At 44.1% G+C, this 19473-nt stretch overlaps 1 protein-coding gene across 2 annotated transcripts in view; it reads right to left on the bottom strand.

Annotated features, from left to right (window-relative positions):
- Nucleotides 1-7826: 7826 nt before the first annotated feature.
- The window catches only part of SERINC5 (serine incorporator 5), a 104428-nt gene continuing 92781 nt past the window's right edge, over nt 7827-19473 (bottom strand). For both annotated transcript variants that reach the window (XM_031026563.2, XM_081826677.1), the window contains 4 exons: nt 17960-18026; nt 14714-14753; nt 13935-14079; nt 7827-12421 (listed from right to left, as the gene is read on the bottom strand). In XM_031026563.2, coding sequence (XP_030882423.2) covers nt 12274-12421; nt 13935-14079; nt 14714-14753; nt 17960-18026 — 400 coding nt within the window. In that variant the 3' untranslated portion in view covers nt 7827-12273. The remainder of the gene's footprint in view (nt 12422-13934; nt 14080-14713; nt 14754-17959; nt 18027-19473) is intronic.

Below are 19473 nucleotides of genomic sequence, written 5' to 3'. Positions count from 1 at the left end.
CTCCTTATTCCATATTATAATAGATTGTATTATTATTCTAAATATTTGCTGCCCCACCCTTGGGGGAGATAATACTTCCCTGTCTCATTGCATCAGCCCTGGGTGTGTGACTTGTTTGGCCCCCAGTGTGGGAGGATTATATATCCCCACCCTGTTGACCTCAAGAGTGGCCATAGGACTTGCTTCGAGCAATGTAACGGTAACAGAAATGTGCCCCACCTCTAAACAGAAGATTTAGGAATCACCATGTGGTTCTGCCATCTTCTCTCTTTCTTCCACGTGATGAAGGATAAAGAAGGCAGGCAGGCAGGAACAACCCTCCCCGCCAACCCTCTACCCTAAGAGAAAACCACCCTTCAAAGGATTTTACACCACCCTGGAAGGAGTCCTCCACCCTTTCCCATGTGACAAAAACCTGATTAGATGACAGGCACAGGGAGGGTTAATCAGATTAAAACAAACTCTGGTGGCAATCCCTTTGGGTCCCCTCCCTCCTTGGGAGCTTTGTATGATCACTTTGCTATCACTCTGTATTATCACTTTGCTCAATAAACCTTGCTTTGCTGCCCACCACTCTGTCTTGTTTACCACTTCATTCTTTGAAGAACCGTGGGCACCGATGGAGAAAAAATCCCGTAACACTCGAGACCAGTGTAGGGGAGAAAAAATAATTTCCCTTACACCCTTCTAAGTTCTAGGCTGGGGCCCCTATAACAAAGGAGGAAAACAGAACAAAGAGAAGTTTATTGACATGTTCTGGGAAAGGAAAAAGAATTTTCACTCTATCCTTGAGTTCTTGGCTGAGACTCCTGTATTAATAATAGATTAGCAAGAGAAAAACAAACAAGTTTATTAATATCTCATGTACACGTGGGAGATAACACAGGGAAAAAAGAGTAATTCCCTGAGGTGGCTTAGAATTCAGACTTAAATAACATCTTAATAGGAAAAGGTGTGTGTGTGGGGGGGATGTAGGCTTCTTAGGGAGAGTAGACGATTTTTAGAAAAGATGAATGGGCCCTCAGGAGAATGGATGGGAGGTATGATAGTTTGGAACATTTCATCTGGGTGTAATGTCAACTTCTAGCCTCTCCTGTGATGAAAGTCAATCCTCCCCAGTTGATGAAAATCCCAGGGAGGGGATTTATAATAACTGAGTTCCTTTTGGAGGATCTGTCTTTAGGCAAACAAGGGGAGTTCAGAGAAACTTCTCCCTGCAATTGCTGTTTTTTAAGTATCTACAGCCCAAAATAATCAAGATGCCCAAGTGGCATGTTTGCTACCCATCATTCTATACCTCCAAGGGAGATACCCAGGATAAAATAACTCTCAGAAACAGGTTACAACTCAGGCTTAAATAACATCTTCAGCTGAAGACAAAAGAAAGAAAGTGTGGGGAAGGCCAGTTATGGGCAAACCAGAAAGAGCATGGTAAACAAGAGTAAGATTTGTTATGCAGATTTAAGTCAGTTGCCTCCTCCACTGATAAGGGTCCAAAGTTGTCTCCAGGGATTAACATTTCTCCTTTCTGGTACAGAGAGAATGGGGGATAACTGTAAATTTATGCCCTGCTTTCAGGCAAATAGGGAGAGAGCAGAGCTTTTCTTCTGTTTCTTCTCAATTACCTTCAGCTCAAAATAATCCTTACACAAAGTGACATATATTGGTGTGATGTATTCTGCTACCCTTCATCAGCAAAGTCCCAAATAGAGGCTGCTATATCAACCTGCCTCCCAAAGTGAAGAGAACTAAACAGAACTACAGACAGCCCACAGCTGACATGTAACATGAAGAACAGAACTTTAGTCATTATGAACCACTGAGACTTTTGGAGTTGCTTGTTACCACAGCATAACTTAGCCTACACTGACTGATAGACCCAAAGTGTCAACTGGGTTTTATGTCTGAAGAGAACTTCCAGGCACTAAGATAAATAAGTTGAGTTTCAACTTACATTTTATATATTTAAATAAGGTATTTTAAAACTTAATTTCTAAGCCTTTAAACTCATGTAATTTTATTTACAAATTGATGAATTTTGTGTTAATATTTTATTATCCAATTTTATTTGGGTTTGATTAATAAATTTATAAGCCTCATTGGTGAAATATGCCCCGATACTTATCAAATTTTTAAAATTACATTTTAGAAAATTCAAATTACGACCTAATACATTTGATTTTCTCAAGTCCTTCAAAAATCCCAAAAAAGTATTCACATTTCTATAGACTAAATCTTTCTAAACACTTAAAACACACTAAATATAAAGTTTAACCATATAAATTTAATAATTTATAATAAACATTTAAACAATGACTTCAAAATTACCTATAAGTTCTTATGAATTATTGATATTATAAGTCTAATTAGTTAGTCTCTTTACTTGCCTTGTCACCCTAAAAGGCAGAAAAATACACTATATACTGTAATGATTACAAAACTTATTGCTAGACAAAATTCATTACTAGACATAACTTACCTTGTCATCAGAGTCTTTGTAAGTATTCTTATTTACTGGCAATAACAGAATATTCCAGACCCTCATATTTCCTGCCCTAAAATATGCAATGTGCTTCTCTCCAGGGAGCCCTGAGCCCTACCTTGGTCTTCTGCCTGGAATGTACATAAGATGGATCTACCAAGTAGTCCCTGAGGGCCAGAAAGGAAAAGCCAGAAATTCACAGTAACCTTTGGCCTAAAGTCCTTGAGATACTGAACCAAAAACTCAGGTGTTTAAGACACTGAGGTCCAGTAGATTACTCAAATGCTATTCCTCATCAATATAATTGCTATACAAATAGAAAAGCCAAGAGAAAGCTCTACATATGAAAAGGAAAAAATTGACTTGAAAGGATAGTTTGGGTTGGTGGGGGAGGGTGTGGTAAAGAAAAGAAGGAAAAGCAATGGGGAGAGCAGAGATTTGGCAACCTCTGTAAAAACAATTGCATTTAGTAAGAATTTTAAGAAAAGTTTCCCCTTTTCCCCATGCGTAAAATGAGGGTTAGAAGAGTAAGGGCCATGGGATCTTTGTGAGGATTATGCCGGGCACACATCAAGGGTTCCATAAACATGAACTACCACTGTCGTTTTATTTTATTTTTTTAAAGATTTTATTTATTTATTTGACAGAGAGAGACACAGCGAGAGAGGGAACACAAGCAGGGGGGGTGGGAGAGGGAGAAGCAGGCTTCCCGCTGAGCAGGGAGCCCGTCGACCCCAGGACCCTGGGATCATGACCTGAGCTGAAGGCAGACGCTTAACGACTGAGCCACCAGGCGCCCCCCATTGTCGTTTTAAACTGGAATTCCAGAACGGATTAGAGCTGGGGACTGGACACCATAGGACATGCAGAACCCCATTCTCTCTCTGCCTCCCCCTTCTCTTTAACAAGTGCTCCTCTGTACGTCTGCTTCAATCCTGTAGCTTTCCTGCAAATTGGGTTTCTTCCCTGTGTCCATAATGCCTAAAAGAGTCACTAACAATATCTTTTAAGTTTCCCATCTCCTTGGGGCACCTGGGTGGCTCAGTCAGTTGGGTGTCCAACTTTTGATTTTGGGCTCAGGTCATCAACTTACAGTCGTGAAGTTAAGCCCCACACTGGGCTCTGCGCTTACTGGGGAGTCTGCTTGAGATTCTCACTCCCTCTCCCTCTGCCCCTTACCCCACCTGCACTCGCTGTCTCTCAAAAAAATAAATAAAATCTAAAAAGGTTTCCCACCTCCTTGGTTCAAGACAGCAGCCATTCTACAGCTGTATTTTCAGTTCCAAGCCCATAAGGCCTGATTTGCTGTATTTTCAGTTCCAAGCCCATAAGTTCCTGGGCTCTCTTCTTGACTAGGCCTAGACCGTCCATGCTCATCCTGTCCTTGCCAGGCCTGCATAGCCCAGTCTTAGCAAGAACCTCCCACCCTTGATACTGGCTCATGTTCTTCATCCCTCACTTTTTTTTTTTTTTAGTATTTTATTTATTTGACAGAGAGAGGGAGAGCACAAGCAGGGGGAGAGGGAGAGGGAGAAGCAGGCTCCCACTGAGCAGGGTGCCTGACACGGGGCTTGATCCCAGGACCCTGGGATCTTGACCTGAGCCGAAGGCAGATGCTTAACCAACTGAGTCACCCAGGTGCCCCAACATCCCTCACCTTTGATGTATAAATCCTTGGTCTGCCTTAGCAAGAGTCTGGTTAGGTCAATTTAGCAAGAATCCCCCCTACCCTTGGATGTCTCCTCTTGTAATGTCCATCCACTGACCCCCTCCCTCTGCTTTTTGGCTACACATTCCCACTTGTCCTTATTGTATTCAGAGTTCAGTCTATTAAAAGATAAACTGAGGCATATTTAAAAATTTAAGAGTTTGAGCAAAAATGGATTCAAATTGAGCCGCATCCAATCTAGCAGATACAAAGGAACTCCAAGTAGCTGTACAAAATGGAAGTCATAGGCACAAGGCAGAGGAAACAAGGAAGTTATACTAGGCAAAGACTTGGATTGGTTATCGCAAGGTCATTTTCCTTTGGGAATGACGGGCGTCAACGAGCCAATTACCTAACTGATGCTCATCAAGTAATTCCTAAGGAACTGGCTTATGATTCCTGATTAACTGGTGTATGATTTCTGAGAGAGAAACCAAACTCTCGGAGAGAGAACCAAAACTAAGTCTCCATTTGGTGATGTGGACCTTAGCATAAGCAACTCCCATTTTGGGCCTGTTGTCTTGTTTTTAACAGCCTGATCTCTGCCCTGTTGTAGAACTCAAAGGACAATAGTCCCGAATAAACTCTTCCTTACTGTTTTAACAAGCATCAGGATAATTTTCTTCTTTGACAGTTCACACACACCCAGGACTTGGGTTGCACTGCAATAGTTTTTCTCAACTACTTTTCATTTAACAATACAACTGGACACATTCAATGAAGTATTTTCAACAGCACTATTTTATTAGCTACTTATTATTTCTCAGATGCCACAAGTAAAATGTGACCTCAGGGTCAAGATAAAGCCCTCTCAGCTAAGACCTCAGAAAGATTTGAGGGAGTGACTCTCAGATCCTCCTGGCTAGACAAAAAGGCTTCTCCAAGAATAGGAGTACTTGCACACAGCACTCTGACCTGCCGCCGAAAGAAGAGGTCTTCTAGAAAAGATCCGCGGAGATGGGTTTTTTTTTTTTTTAAGATTTTATTTATTTATTTGAGAGAGAGAGAATGAGAGAGAGAGCATGAGAGGGGTGAGGGTCAGAGGGAGAAGCAAACTCCCTGCCGAGCAGGGAGCCCGATGCGGGACTCGATCCCAGGACTCCAGGATCATGACCTGAGCCAAAGGCAGTCGCTTAACCAACTGAGCCACCCAGGCGCCCCCGCGGAGATGGCTTTTATCAGATTTAATGAATCCCATTAAGATTCCCAGAGAACACAATGTTTTTTTGTTTTTTTTTGTTTTTGTTTTTTTTAAAGATTTTATTTATTTATTTGACAGAGACAGAGATAGCGAGAGCAGGAACACAAGCAGCGGAAGTGGGAGAGGGAGAGCAGGCTCCCCGCCGAGGAGGGAACCCTATGTGGGACTTGATCCCAGGACCCTGGGATCATGACCTGAGCCGAAGGCAGACGCTTAACGGCTGAGCCACCCAGGCGCCCGAACACAATGTTTTTAAGAGAAATGAGCAAAAGCACCACCACCTTACACTGAGACAGAAATCATTCAAACTAAGCCACTGACTCCCAGTCATTATGGGCTGGAAGCAGGCTGAGCAAACTACTTAGCTGCAAATCAGGCCTTATGGGATGGTCCAGAAAGTGGTGCTAAGAATGAAGTCACGTCCACTTATAGACCATGCTTCCAGAGGTGATTCTTTGAATGTGGTTCTGTGGGTGCAGAGACTTGGGACCCGAGAAAAGTTACCTGCCTCTTCTGATCTTAAGTACAATGTCAACAGAGACAAGATAACTCTAATAGACAATCCCTTTCAAAACAGGGTATATATAAATACTAGTGAAATCTGAAAAAGGCCATTTAGTTGATACTTTCAAGTGCTTCTGATAAACCAAGTAAGGTGAGGACAATGGATTCAGCAACATAGAGGTTACCAATGGCCCGAAAACGCAGTTTCAGGGAAAAGGTGTGTGTAAAGCCCTATTGCAATGGGTTCAATTCAAGAGTGAATGGAAGAAATGATGGCAATGATAGAAGCAGAAATTTTGGATATTCCTGAATTCCCACACAAAAACAGAGTAATTAGCACAACCAAAAACACGTGGACAACATTTGCAACAAAAAGTGGTGCACCCCAAAGTACAAGTGAGTCAGAAGACCTGAACAGGATCAGCATCTATGTGGGAAGAAACAGAAGGGGGAAAATGAAGCAAATGACAAATTCATAGAAAAGAAAGTAGAATAGTGGTAGAAAGTCAGGGGCTGGTGGGAAGCTGTTTAATGGGTACAGAGCTTCAGCTCTGCAAGATGAGAAGAGTTCTGGAGGTTGGTTGCACAACAGTATTGTGTTCCCTCTCTCGCTATGTCTCTGTCAAATAAATAAAATCTTTAAAAAAAAACAAAACACTATTGACCATATACTTTGATATGGTTTAAGGTGGTCACTTTTTTTTTTTTTTTTAAGATTTTATTTATTTATTTGAGACACAGAGATACAGAGAGAGAGCATGAGCAGGGGGAGAGGCAGAGGGAGAAGCAGGCTCCCCACTGAGCCAGGAGATGGATGTGGGGCTCGATCCCAGTACCCTGGGATCATGACCCGAGCCGAAGGCAGCAGCTTAACCATCTGAGCCACCCAGGCGCCCCAAGGTGGTCACTTTTATATTATGTGACATGCATAATTTAAACACTCACGAAACTAATCTCACATTTAAAAAAGGACTAGCAGGATCAAGATTAAATTTATGGGATGCCTGGGTGGCTCAGTCGGTTAAGCATCTGCCTTCAGCTCAGGTCATGATTTGGGGTCCTGGAATCGAGCCCCGCATCAGGCTCCCTGCTCAGTGGGGAGCCTGCTTCTCCCTCTGCCTGCTCGGCCTGCCGCTCTGCTCCCCCTTCTTGTGCTCACTCTCTCTCTGACAAATAAATAAAATCTTTAAAAAAAAAAAAAGATTAAATTTCACATGAAGACATTTTAGTAAAAATAGAAATACTATACCATGCTACTAAAGAAAATTTTAAAAACCTACATGAATGAAAAATAATGCTAGATCAGAAGACTTAATGTTGTTATAATGTCAATTCTCCCCAAATTAGCCTAATGACACAGTGCCATCCCACTCAAGCCTAAATTTTTAAGGAAAATATAAAAGGCCTAGGAAAGCCGAATCTTGAAAAAGAAGGCCCATGCTGGAAGACTTCTACTACCTTCCTTAGAGACTCACTCTAATTCTCATATTTAAGATAGTGTGGCACTAGCCTAAGAATAGGAAAAAGGCAGTCCACAAAAGCTTTGAGAGGGGGGTGGAGGAAACAAAAAATTTGGGTTTTCATGTTTATATTTTCATTATCAAGAATCAGAAAAGATTCTATGAGCTTGAGAGAATGGTGATTAACATCTGAAGGCAACATCTTCGGAAAACACCACCTGGAGGGGCACCTGGGTGGCTCAGTCGGTTGAGCGTCTGCCTTCAGCTCAGGCCATGATCCCAGAGTCCTGGGATCGAGCCCCGCATCAGGCAGCCTGCTTCTCCCTCTCCCACTCTCCCTGCTTGTGTTCCCTCTCTCACTGTGTCTCTCTCTGTCAAATAAACAAATAAAATCTTTAAAAAAAAAAAAAACACCACCTGGAGGATGTTTAATTACAAAAAAACACAAAAACCAAAACAACAACAATGATGTAGTTTTCCATTTTAAATTTTATTAAAGTACAGAGTTAACAAGTTTTGAGTTTTCTACATAGGCAAAGACTGGTCAACTTCAGATGCTTCATAGAAAAATTAGCATTCAAAAACCAAATATAAACCCACAGTTGCCTTTGTGACTAGAGGGAAGAAAATAATTTTTTAAAAAGTTAACAAAACTCTAACCACATCCAAGACTATTATAAATTTCAAACAGTAAATTTACCACACATATTACATTTCAAATTCTAAGTAGAGCAAAACATAACCACATAATCCGGCTACAGCTAATTGTTTTGGAAAAGTTTTAAAAATTAACAATGTTACAATTATAAAACTTTTTGTAGAATTTTTTTTGCAAAGTAAAAAAAGAACTTAAATCTTTAATATAGGAAAGCAAAACAATCCTCTTAAATTTCTTATAAATAACTCTCAAGACATATATTACACATCTGTTGCAAGCTTTCTTTACCTGAGAGAATTTCCCAGGATCCTTCACCCAGAGGATTACCTTAAAGAGTTCTTCATCATTTTACTCACATAAATGACTGAACTCCTACAGAAGTGGATTTGGACATATGCGTTTTTAATCTATCCTTACCCAATTAAGTTTTTCTGAAGGAATTTTGCTTAATAACAAAAAACCCTCTTTGGTAAAAGCCAAATATTTCCCCCTTTCAAAATGAATGCCTCTCCAAGTGATTTACTGAGGAAGAAAATTTTAAAAAGATAAAGATCTTTAGAATGACCAGCATTAGTTTGAAAGATCTACGTAAACAGCTCTCTAGCTCTGTAACATAAGTCCAACATGAGCGAGCCCATCTCTGCCTGAAATGCAACACTAGATGAACGTGTCTGAGGCTTTACAAGCATTTTCAAGATGGCAGAAAACATGGTGGCCTTAAGAACAAAGCAGAGGGAGTTAGTTCTGTTAGGACAGTCTCCTACAGAGAATTCCATGAGCTGAGTGACTACTGCACTGTCCCTGATTAAGGAGGACCCAGCGTTCTCTCTGGACAGGCAGGGTCTTAGCCCAAGGTCACACCCTTCTTCGTTATAGATTAAAACCGCTTCCACTTCCAAGAGGAGTAGAACACAAATGTACGCCAAAATGAAATGCTATTTAGAAAGGGAGTCAAAGGAGAAAAAAAGCCAAGGAGGCTTAAACAAAGGCTCTGGAATTCCCTTTGCAGGGTAACATGAAGCACCAATGAACTTCTGGCTAAAATTAAATAAGTACATAATCTTAAATAGGCAGAGGGGGACAATATGGGGGTGAGGGTGGGGATTAGCATTACACGAAGGTCATCCAGAATGAAGGATCCTCTGAGGAACTGGAAATTTAAAAAATGAGATGTGGGGGCCCAACTGCTGACCATTCCTGATGGGCACCAGAACCCCAAATCTCCAGTAACCCCACCTTCCAACAGCCCACATGCATACAGTCCTTCTACTCCACCAAAGAGCCCCAAACACCTCTGGGGAACAATTCTTTCAAGCCGAACTGAGAGGACAAAAGCAAAACCAACTAACCAGTATTATAAAAACTCAACCCAATAAGGACCAAGTTGGGTTTCCAAAAGCTTTTGACAGAAAAGTCTCCAGCCTCAGTCAGATGACGACCCATCTAGGTATACAGCAACATTCCCAGAAGAATCCTTTCCCCCACCTAGTGTTTCTACTCATGAAAACGAGAAGGGAAAAAATTTCCACATTGGAGGAATAGCACAGAAGAAACATACACATAGAGCTTTTTAAAAAACTTCTCCCTCTTGTATCGCTAAAGGAGTCTGACCAGCAGCTACTGGGAATGTAGTTTTTAAAATGATGTACAAAAAGTTGTAGGAAGCAAAATTATTTTAAAAAGAGATCAGTGAATTTATCCAATGAACACCTTCATTATAGCAACTCAAAGCAATTGGCACAATTTTTCCAGTTTCTTAAATCACAACAGCACAAGAATGTAGGTTCTTTACACCCACAAACATTGACTCATCACCTGAGTATTGTTTATGACAATGAATAATCATTAAAGTCACCTTATTTATATGCCCTCAGTCCTTAGGGTATATCCTCATCTCTCCCATCATTCAGATAAACTTGCTTCGACTCTCAGTTGAGACTAAAAATCAGAGTGACTGCAACTCTGCCTCTCGTGTCAGACTAAACTAAACTTCAAGAACTTTGGGCCACAAACCAAGTTTTAAGCAGCTCCAAAACATGCGTTGGCTGGGCCGGCTAAAGAAGGAAGCACTGGGGGCCCTGCCACTGGCAACGAATGCTTTCCTTTCTGTTTCCCTGAGCTTCTTTCTGCAGGGGAAGCCCGCCAACAAAGGCCAGCCAAGGACCAGGAGCCTTGTCAGCTGGACCGTGACCTGCCCTAAGGGCCAGTTCTCAAGTCACATAGCTGGCTGCCCAAACCAGCTAGACCCTGGCAGGAAGAAATCACAATGAAACTAGCATCCCAGCTCTTGATGGGACTCTGCTCGCGGTCTTTCCTAAAGCCAGTCTCAGCTTACCCAGAGCCCTGTGTCACCACACCAGCCACCGTGGCAGCTCCTGCCCGGGGGCTGTCCCATACACAACCCATTCCCTCGACCTGTCCCCGACCCACAGAGCTCCCAGGCCCACTGGCTTAACAGGGACTGCATGAGGCGGCTTTCCGTTTTGTGACGCCAGAGACCTTTCAACTGCCAAGCTCAAAGAGCTTCTGGCCTAAAATAAGAAATTGGATTAAGTTTGCAAAAAACAAGGCTCTCACCCATACACGACTGCCTTTAAAAACGGAACCTCAAACATAAATAAGGCAAGATTCTAGAGGAATTCGTTCACTGAATTCGTTTTCCCGCTTGTGTTCCTGGGAGGAGGGCAAAGGAGCAAAAATGAAGAATTGGACTAATTCCCCACACCAGCATTTTGGCACACAGGGACCCGATTCTGCCCAACTTGGCAGGACACACAAAGTACAGGCCAAGTGTCTCCATTCTCAGACCCTCTGTGCCAGGGAGCTCGAGAGGACCCTTTCCACCCTGCACGAGACACTCCTGGGAGCATCCCCACCGTGTCTCCACTGGGGTCCCTAATAGACTTTCCACTGAGCAAACTCTTCCCTGACTGAGGACGGACATCAACACTGAACACGGATATCTTCTTGGGCAGCTGCCTAAAGTCAAATCTCTTATGAGTATTACTTTACAAGTTCGTATTTTTGGAAATCTCCATGGATGTTGCTTATGGCTTAATTACATACCCCCCTCCCCACCCCCTCACCCCCTACGATTTCTTCTAAGTATATTTGGCCACTTCTACAACTTGTACGAGATAGGCCTTATCTGGTCAGCCCAGTTTGAGGTGCTGCCTGGAATCCTCACCTCAGCAAATCTACTCCAAAAAACCACAGTGAATATTATCATGCACCTTCCAGATCCAGGAAACAAGAGCCCTTTTGCTTTTACAATTTCAAAGGCCTCAAGGTGGAAGAGAAACTGGCTGACTTTCGTAACTGAAAGAGAGGTGCAGCGGGCTTCAGTCAAGGTAAGGTCCTAGAGTATTATTAATATTAATAATACAAACAAGTAAGAACGATAGCCCTCCATCATTCAGACAAAGAAAACAACATGGATATTGTTCTATAATCATGTGAATAACACCACAAATAGGAGTCACAATTATTGCAGGAACTCGGATCAGGAAGGAATAGCACAGTGGGAGAACCACATGGTAGTGACGGCAAATTGTGCTTTTTCACATTAGGGCAAAGACGTTGAGCCCAGAAAGGATGAGGGGACCTCTGAGAAGGGCAAGGGCAGAGTGTGAAGTTGTGATTCCCAGCATCACAGCTTCAAAGGGAAACGTCTGGAGGCCAGGAGGAAACAGCACAAGGGTGGAGTTAAAAGCAGGTGCTTCCTCTTGTACCCTATAAATACCAAGTAGCTGAGAGCAAGGAGCCTGCAGGATGAGTGGTCTCTGCAGAGCCCACTGCAGATGAGGCTCCCGGCCGAGGTATGGGAGACGGATCTGCATTCCGTCAGGGGCTGAGGGTTCAAAATTTTGGCAAGGTTTTCTATTCCAAGGATAAGAATGACAAGATCAGATTTATCCCTGTCATGCCCCAAACTGTGTTTTGGTAAAAAAAAGTATAGAAGGAAAATACTAGCCTAATTTGTCTTCCAGTTTTTAGAGCGGAGACACACACAAAATATCACTCAGGATCAGCTTGGTTGAAAATTTCAGTTCTTTCGGAATAAAATGGTTATTTCTTTTTGATTTTCCGAATTAAAAAGCCAATCAGGTGATTTTTTTTTCTTTCTGAAAGCCTTTTTCAGACCCACTCAAACCAGCCAGAGGATGCCAGCTTTTCACGAAGCACCAGTCATGGCTCAGACCCCTGGGACACTTGTTCAAGGGATGTCACTTCCAGCCTGCAGGCCTGCTCCGATCCTCCTCACACAGAGAACTGGCGAGAGGGACAGCAGAGGGGAGCGACCAGGGTCCCGAGGTATAAGAGCACACACATCCAGCAGGAGGCCATCTTGACCCAGAAGATGGACCAGCTTCCACTGAAGAAGGTTTCGATGTTGGCACTTTCATAGCTGTGGAAACGAGAGCCAACTGTGGTCAGAGCAGGAAGAGAACAAGGCAGTGAGAAGATCTCTTCCATAAGGGGTCTCCCTGCTCCCATCCCCTCCAGCCTTTCTGTTTCTCCTAACGGCTCGATTCAGATACAACTCACACCATTTAAAGTGTACATCATTTCCCTGCCTCCTCCCAGCCCCTGGCATTCACTAATCTACTTTCTGTCTCTCTGGATTTGCCTATTCCAGACATTTCATATAAATGGAATTATGTGGCCTCTCGTGACCGGTGTTTAAGGTTTGTTCATGTGGTAGCATGGATCAGTACTTGATTCCTTTTTATTGCTGAGTGATATTCCACTGTGTGGAGATAGCATGTTTTGTTTATCCATTCATCAGCTAATAGACATTTGGGTGGTTTCTACTTTTTGGCTGTGATAAGTGATGCTGCTTATACGTGATGTGTGTAGAAGTTTTTGTCTGGCCATATTTTTCTTCCCTGTTGGGTATATACCTAGGATTAGCACAGCCAGGTCATACCATAACTCTGTGTTTAACATTCGGAGGAACTGCCAAAGTGTTTTCCAAAGTGGTTGCACCATGTTTACGATCCCAGCAGGAGTTTTTGTAAAAGGGTTCTAAATTTTTCCCACATTCTTGACAATATCTGTTATTTTCTGCCTTATTAATTATAGCTCCCTCCATCTTTTAAGCTTCCCATGCCAAAACTTTCCAGGAATTACCAAAGCATTAGATGCATTGGGGATACATTAGAAGCTCCCTCCTCTCTTTTCCCTTAAGATGTTCTGGAAAAATCTCCCCAGGGAAGCCTTCTGCTGGCCCCACCAGCCCTAAACCCCACCTGGTACTCCTCATTCCTTTTCCTCATTTTTCTCCCTAACAGTCAGCACTATCTGCCACACCGCATTTGGATCATGGTCTGTCTCCTCCGTTAGATTATAAGCCTGCCATTTCTAACAGTGCAGCACATCGAAGCCACTCAAATAGTTGCTGCATGAGCGGATAAAAGAAAGCACAGTGAGCCTAAATGTCTATCCCATGTGTATTCTGAGTTATAACAAATTATGATCCAACCAAAACTTCGGATCAGTGAAAAATGATCCAAAAAGAATTAAAAGAGAATTTCTATGTAGTGACAGGGAAAGTTAGATCCATCATGTATTGCCAACTTTAAAAAACAAAACAAAGCAAAAAAATCTCAAGGGGAAACACATATAATCGTATTTATATTTTAAAAATTGCACAGGCTTGTAAATGCACAGAAAAGGAATGAGGGGACACGCGCCACCATAGCCCTGGTTGTGGGGCGTGAGCATCAGCAATTCCCAGGGTTAAAAGCATGCCCACAGACTGTTGAGACCCCAGGACTGTTTCTGTGTAGATGAGCACAGCAGGACTTGGAGAAGAGTTTAGCTGACTCAGTGTGGGTCTCAGCACTTAAAGACTAGGACTTAACTTGATTTTCTAAAGACTATCCCTTCTAAAATGTCTAAGACAATGGGCCACTCACTTGAACCAGCTGGTGACGGTCATCATCACATAGAGGGAAGCCAAAAAGAACACGAAGTGGAAATAGGAGTAGCTATAGACAGTGCCTCTCTTCTCATCATAAATGACCCGTGGTCCCTCCTTCACATTCTGCTGCTCTTCAGCGTCTGCGAGGCACAAAGCGAGCGCAAGCTCATTGAGCGAACACGTGCACGCCTGCCGCGTTAGCAGTCACACTCACTCATTCCAATCCCAGAGACTGGTGAGTAGAAAAGATGTCAAGAACCGTTTGTAGCCTCAGGCAATTTCATCCACACCCTCCGTGCAAAACCCCCACCCAACCCCAGGACCCTCCTCCACAGGATGAGTTTCCTAACACCACATTCGTTTTTAACAGAGCAGAAGAGAACCTTTACTAACAGAAAACCCAGGATAAGCTCAGATGGAAGTGAGAGAGCAAGCCAAGCGTTCTCAAGCCCCTGGGATGCTCCAATCCAAGAAGAAAAGGAAGTTGAAGGGAAGAAATTTTCCAAATTTCATTCCTTTGAAAAAAATGTACTTCCTCCTTCTCTAAATCTCACTGTAGAATTTAACTTACATATTAGCCAAAACAGAAACGGGTTCTTGCTGGCCAGAATACCAACACAAATACACCCAGCAATCACTCAGGAAGAATGTGAAAAGTAGATCAACAGTACACCAGCTTTGGAAGAAAACGTTCCTCTTACCATTCAAGTTTTCTGGGTGTGAATCCCAAACACCTAAGACTAGAGCTGCACGTAAGGGAGATTGACTACTTACCCTCTCCATCGGGGCCGAAGCAAAAACAACACCGGGCTACCTGGAAGAGCAAACCCAACAACGTCAGGGGGCTTTTCTACTTCACTAAAGGCCATCCACGTGATGTGCCAAGTCTTCCTCGTAAAGACCCCTTCCACAGGATCTGACCAAGCATCTGTTCTTCCCAAGTGCTCTGGTGCCGGCGACAGGAAACAGACACGGAGGTGAGCCACCTAGAGCCCCTTCAATGGCGCTCACTGAGTGCTCGCTCAGCTACTTGGGAGTGCTGTGAGCAGCCTCCATCCAGACGGCGGCTCCCAGGCTTTCCCTCGGTCACAGAGTTGCCCTGCCCTAGAGCCAGCCCTCTTGAGCAACCCACATTGAATGACTGCTCACGGCAGGGGTGTAGGGGTGCGGCCACTGACCCTCGGCGACTGCTCTGATGGGTCATATCTGCTCTGGGGCACAGAAGGGGTCAACAGAGGCTTTGTCCAGCCTACGGTGCCCTTCAACTTCACCCTTGGCCCAATTTTGCCTCCTTCCCCTTCCTTTCCTTCCACGTGTGTTGATCCCTAATAGATACTGTGCATGTCAACTCTGCCTTGGCAGCTGTTTCTGGAAAATTCAACCTGAAATGCAAGGTGAATAAGACAGGTCCCCACTCTCGCGGAGCTCACTCCTGGTGATGATTTGCTCTGCTTGCTGGGATTATTATTCTGTTTGCAGTTGAAGAAACTGAGGTCAAGCAATTCTGGCCTGAAGTTCAAAACGAGTCCAGTGACAGAGCTGGAGTATAAATGCAGGATAGGCACTCCAAGGTCTGCAGTTCACAAGAGGCAACAGGTCTAGGCATGCGAGGTCTAGCAGGTGGTGGAGCCAGCAGAATCAGACATGGTAAAGCTAGGAGGTCTGGAAGCAGGAGGCCCACCTACATTTCCTATGAAATCAGGCTGCTGAACTGTCTGCCTCTACAGAGGCAGGGGTACTGGGGGCCGGGGTGGATGGATGGGATGCCTTCCTTTGAAGAGTCTCTGGCACCTTTTAAATTTTGTACCGTGTTGGGGTGCCTGGGTGGCTCAGTCGTTAAGCATCTGCCTTCGGCTCAGGTCATGATCCCAGGGTCCTGGGATCGAGCCCCACGTCAGGCTCCCTGCTCCGCGGGGAGCCTGCTTCTCCCTCTCCCCCTCCCCCTGCTTGTGTTCCTGCTCTCGCTGTCTCTGTCTCTGTCAAATAAATAAATAAAATCTTAAAAAAAAAAAATTGTACCGTGTTTCTGACCTACTCAGAACAATAAACTAATAAAAAACTGGATTATGAAAAATTAATACATGATTTCAGAAAGACTCTGGTAAACAGAGTAAGAAACATTACATGTAGCAAGACCGGCTGGGGAGTACTGGGTCCTTGGCACTTTCTGGCTGACAGTACTTTTATTAGAAAGAACACAGAGGGTGCCTGGGTGGCTCAGATGGTTGAGCGTCTGCCTTCGGCTCAGGTCATGATCCCAGGGTCCTGGGATCGAGTCCCGCATCGGGCTCTCTGCTCCTTGGGAGCCTGCTTCTCCCTCTGCCTCTCTCGCTCTGTCTCTCATGAATAAATAAATAAAATCTTAAAAAAAAAGAAAGAACACAGAGCCAGGGACAAGGACATGGAGCTCGAGCCTTCATCTCATTTATACACCTCAAAGCCAAGCCCGTTTCCCTACTACATCAGGGATACTTCTAAGAGGGAATGGCCGTGACAGAATCTTGGATCAAGTGACACAGTCTAAGATTCACTAATCATTCAGTGGGCTCAAGACAGGGTATCCTGGGGTCCTAGTTCTTCTGAAGCTTAACTTAGCATAAGAAACCACTCTCTCTTTCAAAGGTATATCCTGTGAAACTTGATACAAGGAGAGCAAACCAACTTCCGTTTTGCAGGCTCTCCCTTTTGCAGGCTCTCCCGTTCAGAAGAAAACAGTGGGACATTTTCCTTAGAATGAGAAGGAAAGCATCCTCTTAAATCTAACTTAGAGACTTGCTGTTCTTTGAGCTTGCACTCTACACAATAGGGATATTGAAGCCACAGAGCACGACCTCAGCAGGTGGTCACCCGGCCAGTGGTGAGAACAAATGCCTGCCTTCTAGAGACCATTCTCCTCTGTGTAAGAAGCAGTAACCTATTCAGACTCAGCAGAGCCTTCTCCTTTTTTGAAGGGACAGAAAGAGCTGTTGAATGCTGCTGGCAGACTGACAACCCTTCATAATGTTCACTATCTCCAGGTCAGGTGCAGGAAAGACCGTCCCCAGAGCCCCAGCTGCAGAGAAGAGTGTCCGTATCTGGACAGACACCAGGGCTCCTCCATCCCGGGAAGGCTACGAGGACACGGCCGGGGGCCAGGGGCCAGGAGCCAGCGGCTGAGCTCTCGGGCAGCAGAGTTCAGGACCACGGACTCCGGAGCCAGAGTGCACAGGCCACATGCCAGCTAATCAGAAGTTTAAATAACTTTTCTGTCTCTCCCCTCTGTAAAATGGAGATAAAGCCCTCACTGGGTTTTTATGAGGATGAAATGCAATCACAAATATAGCGCTTAGAACTGCCTGGCATGTAGCAAGTGCTGTTAAGTCTCAGCCACCATTGGAATCCCATGTTCCTTCCATTCTTGGGGTCAGGGCTGAGTCTTTTTCTGGCTGCCTCCATGGGATTAGCCCTTTTCTGACCTAAGTGGATGTTCCATGAGGGCCCCAGCAAAAGACTTTTGCACAAGTAAGGAAGTAACAGACATTCTGCCAACCACCCTGATTCTCTGGACCTCTACTGTTCCCAATTCCTTATCCAGTGAAATGCCCACCTGACGGAACTGATGCAGTTACATAAGCTAATACGTAGACAATGCTCAGCAGTGTGGCAGGGAGCAGATGCTTGCTCCTTCCCTTCTCCAGAACAACACAGAAGAATGGACTAGAAGTTCACACACACACACACACACACAGTCCATTATGACAGAAGGAAATCGCAGAGAGCAGCCCGACAAAGCTACCCAGGCCTCGAGTGGGAGATGGGCAGCAATGCCACACTAGAGGCTAGTTTTGTTGGAGGAAAATCAAAGATTCATTTTAATCCTATCGTATCTACAAGACATTGTCTTTTCTGTACAAAAACTGTATTCTTTCCTGGGGAGAAAAATGGGATGCAGATCAATAGAGATGCAAACACACAGAAAGAGGCTTCCTGAAAAATGGGTCTTCTGAGATGAAGCAGGACCAGGGAAGGAAATGAACTTACTTCCAGTTCAGGAGCTGCGTATCGCCCCTGCAGAGCATCAGAACTTGACCTCGTCGTCGATGTCAAGCTAAGAAACAAACACACACATGTTATATCCCAACAGAGGAAGGGCAGAGCCGCCTGGCCAGTGCTGTCGTGAGAGACTCACGGCACCCTCCAGTCCTGGCTCCTTAAAAAGAACTCGTCTAGGGCGCCTGGGTGGCTCAGTTGGTTAAGCGACTGCCTTCGGCTCAGGTCATGATCCTGGAGTCCCGGGATCGAGTCCCGCATCGGGCTCCCTGCTCGGCGGGGAGTCTGCTTCTCCCTCTGACCCTCCCCCCCCTCATGCTCTCTCTATCTCATTCTCTCTCTCAAATAAATAAATAAAATCTTTAAAAAAAAAAAAAAAAAGAACTCGTCTATTCCAGTATCCCGCTTTGCTCCAAAACTGACTGACCAATTCCACAGTTGATGTCTTTTCACACGGATTGCATTAGATCATTTTAAGCAAATAGAAGTTTGTCGATAAAGAAGTAAGGTATCTTTTGGTCCTATTATCTTGGTTTTCACCTCTCCTCCCTCAAACACCAAGCCAAAAGGATTTTCTGATTTCACTTTTATCTTTCCACAACTTTTGAGTAGTCTCACTTAGAAGGGATCAAAACTGGACAAAAGAACCCAGAGATAGCATTAAAAAAAAAAAAAAGCAAGGGCATGAAAAGCAAAGGTCACAGTTATTTACTGTGATAATCAGCCTTTGGCAGAACAGGGTTTTCTGTTTGGAAATTCAACAGACTAGCTGTCAGTGTGATTAAAAAAAAAAAAATTCTTCCCACCATTCTCCCTATACCCAGAGAGGTAAAATATTATAAAATCTGGCTTCTAGGAGTAAAAAAGGTATTTCTTCTGGGGGGGTGGGGGGGAAGGGAACATTTTAAGCAAACAGAAATATATACAATACTCAGGGTTCCGGCTAACTCTATAAATTCATTTAGCAAATATTTACTGCGAGCCTGCCATGTGTCAGGCCCTGTTCTAAGCCCTTGGGGACCCAGTGAAAAAGACAATCCCTAACCTCTTGCGCCATGCCTCCGGCGCCAGCCTGGGGGCAGGCGGGGGTGTGGCCCCAGGAGAAGCAGGAATTAGAAGACTCATGTCAACCCAATAAACCCCAAGAAGCAACACTGCCTTCTCTGCTCATTCTCATCCTCCTTCTCCGAGACAGAAGAGATCAGTGAAATGCAAATAAACAATAAAAAGCCTTCCTCACAAGAAGGTCCTCTGGGATCCAAGCACACTGCTTCCTTTGTGGGCCACTCAAGTCCAATAGCATTACTTTCTCTTCTGTTCGGTACAGACGGATGCTGATCAAGGCCCAAGCGCTCCTACACTTCCTGACTTCTAGCCTCATTCGACGAATTTTAGAGATATTTCCCAATAGTGGTGCACCCAAGAAACACATACACCTCGGTCTTGCATGTAAGAGCGTGCTATATTTTCTGCAGGTGAATTATGATTTAATATAGCATATCATT

Source organism: Leptonychotes weddellii, chromosome 7 (assembly GCF_054177405.1).
Source record: "Leptonychotes weddellii isolate Sample4059 chromosome 7, ASM5417740v2, whole genome shotgun sequence".
In the NCBI taxonomy this organism is placed as follows: Eukaryota; Metazoa; Chordata; class Mammalia; order Carnivora; family Phocidae; genus Leptonychotes; species Leptonychotes weddellii.
This window is presented reverse-complemented; position numbering and strand designations above follow the sequence as displayed.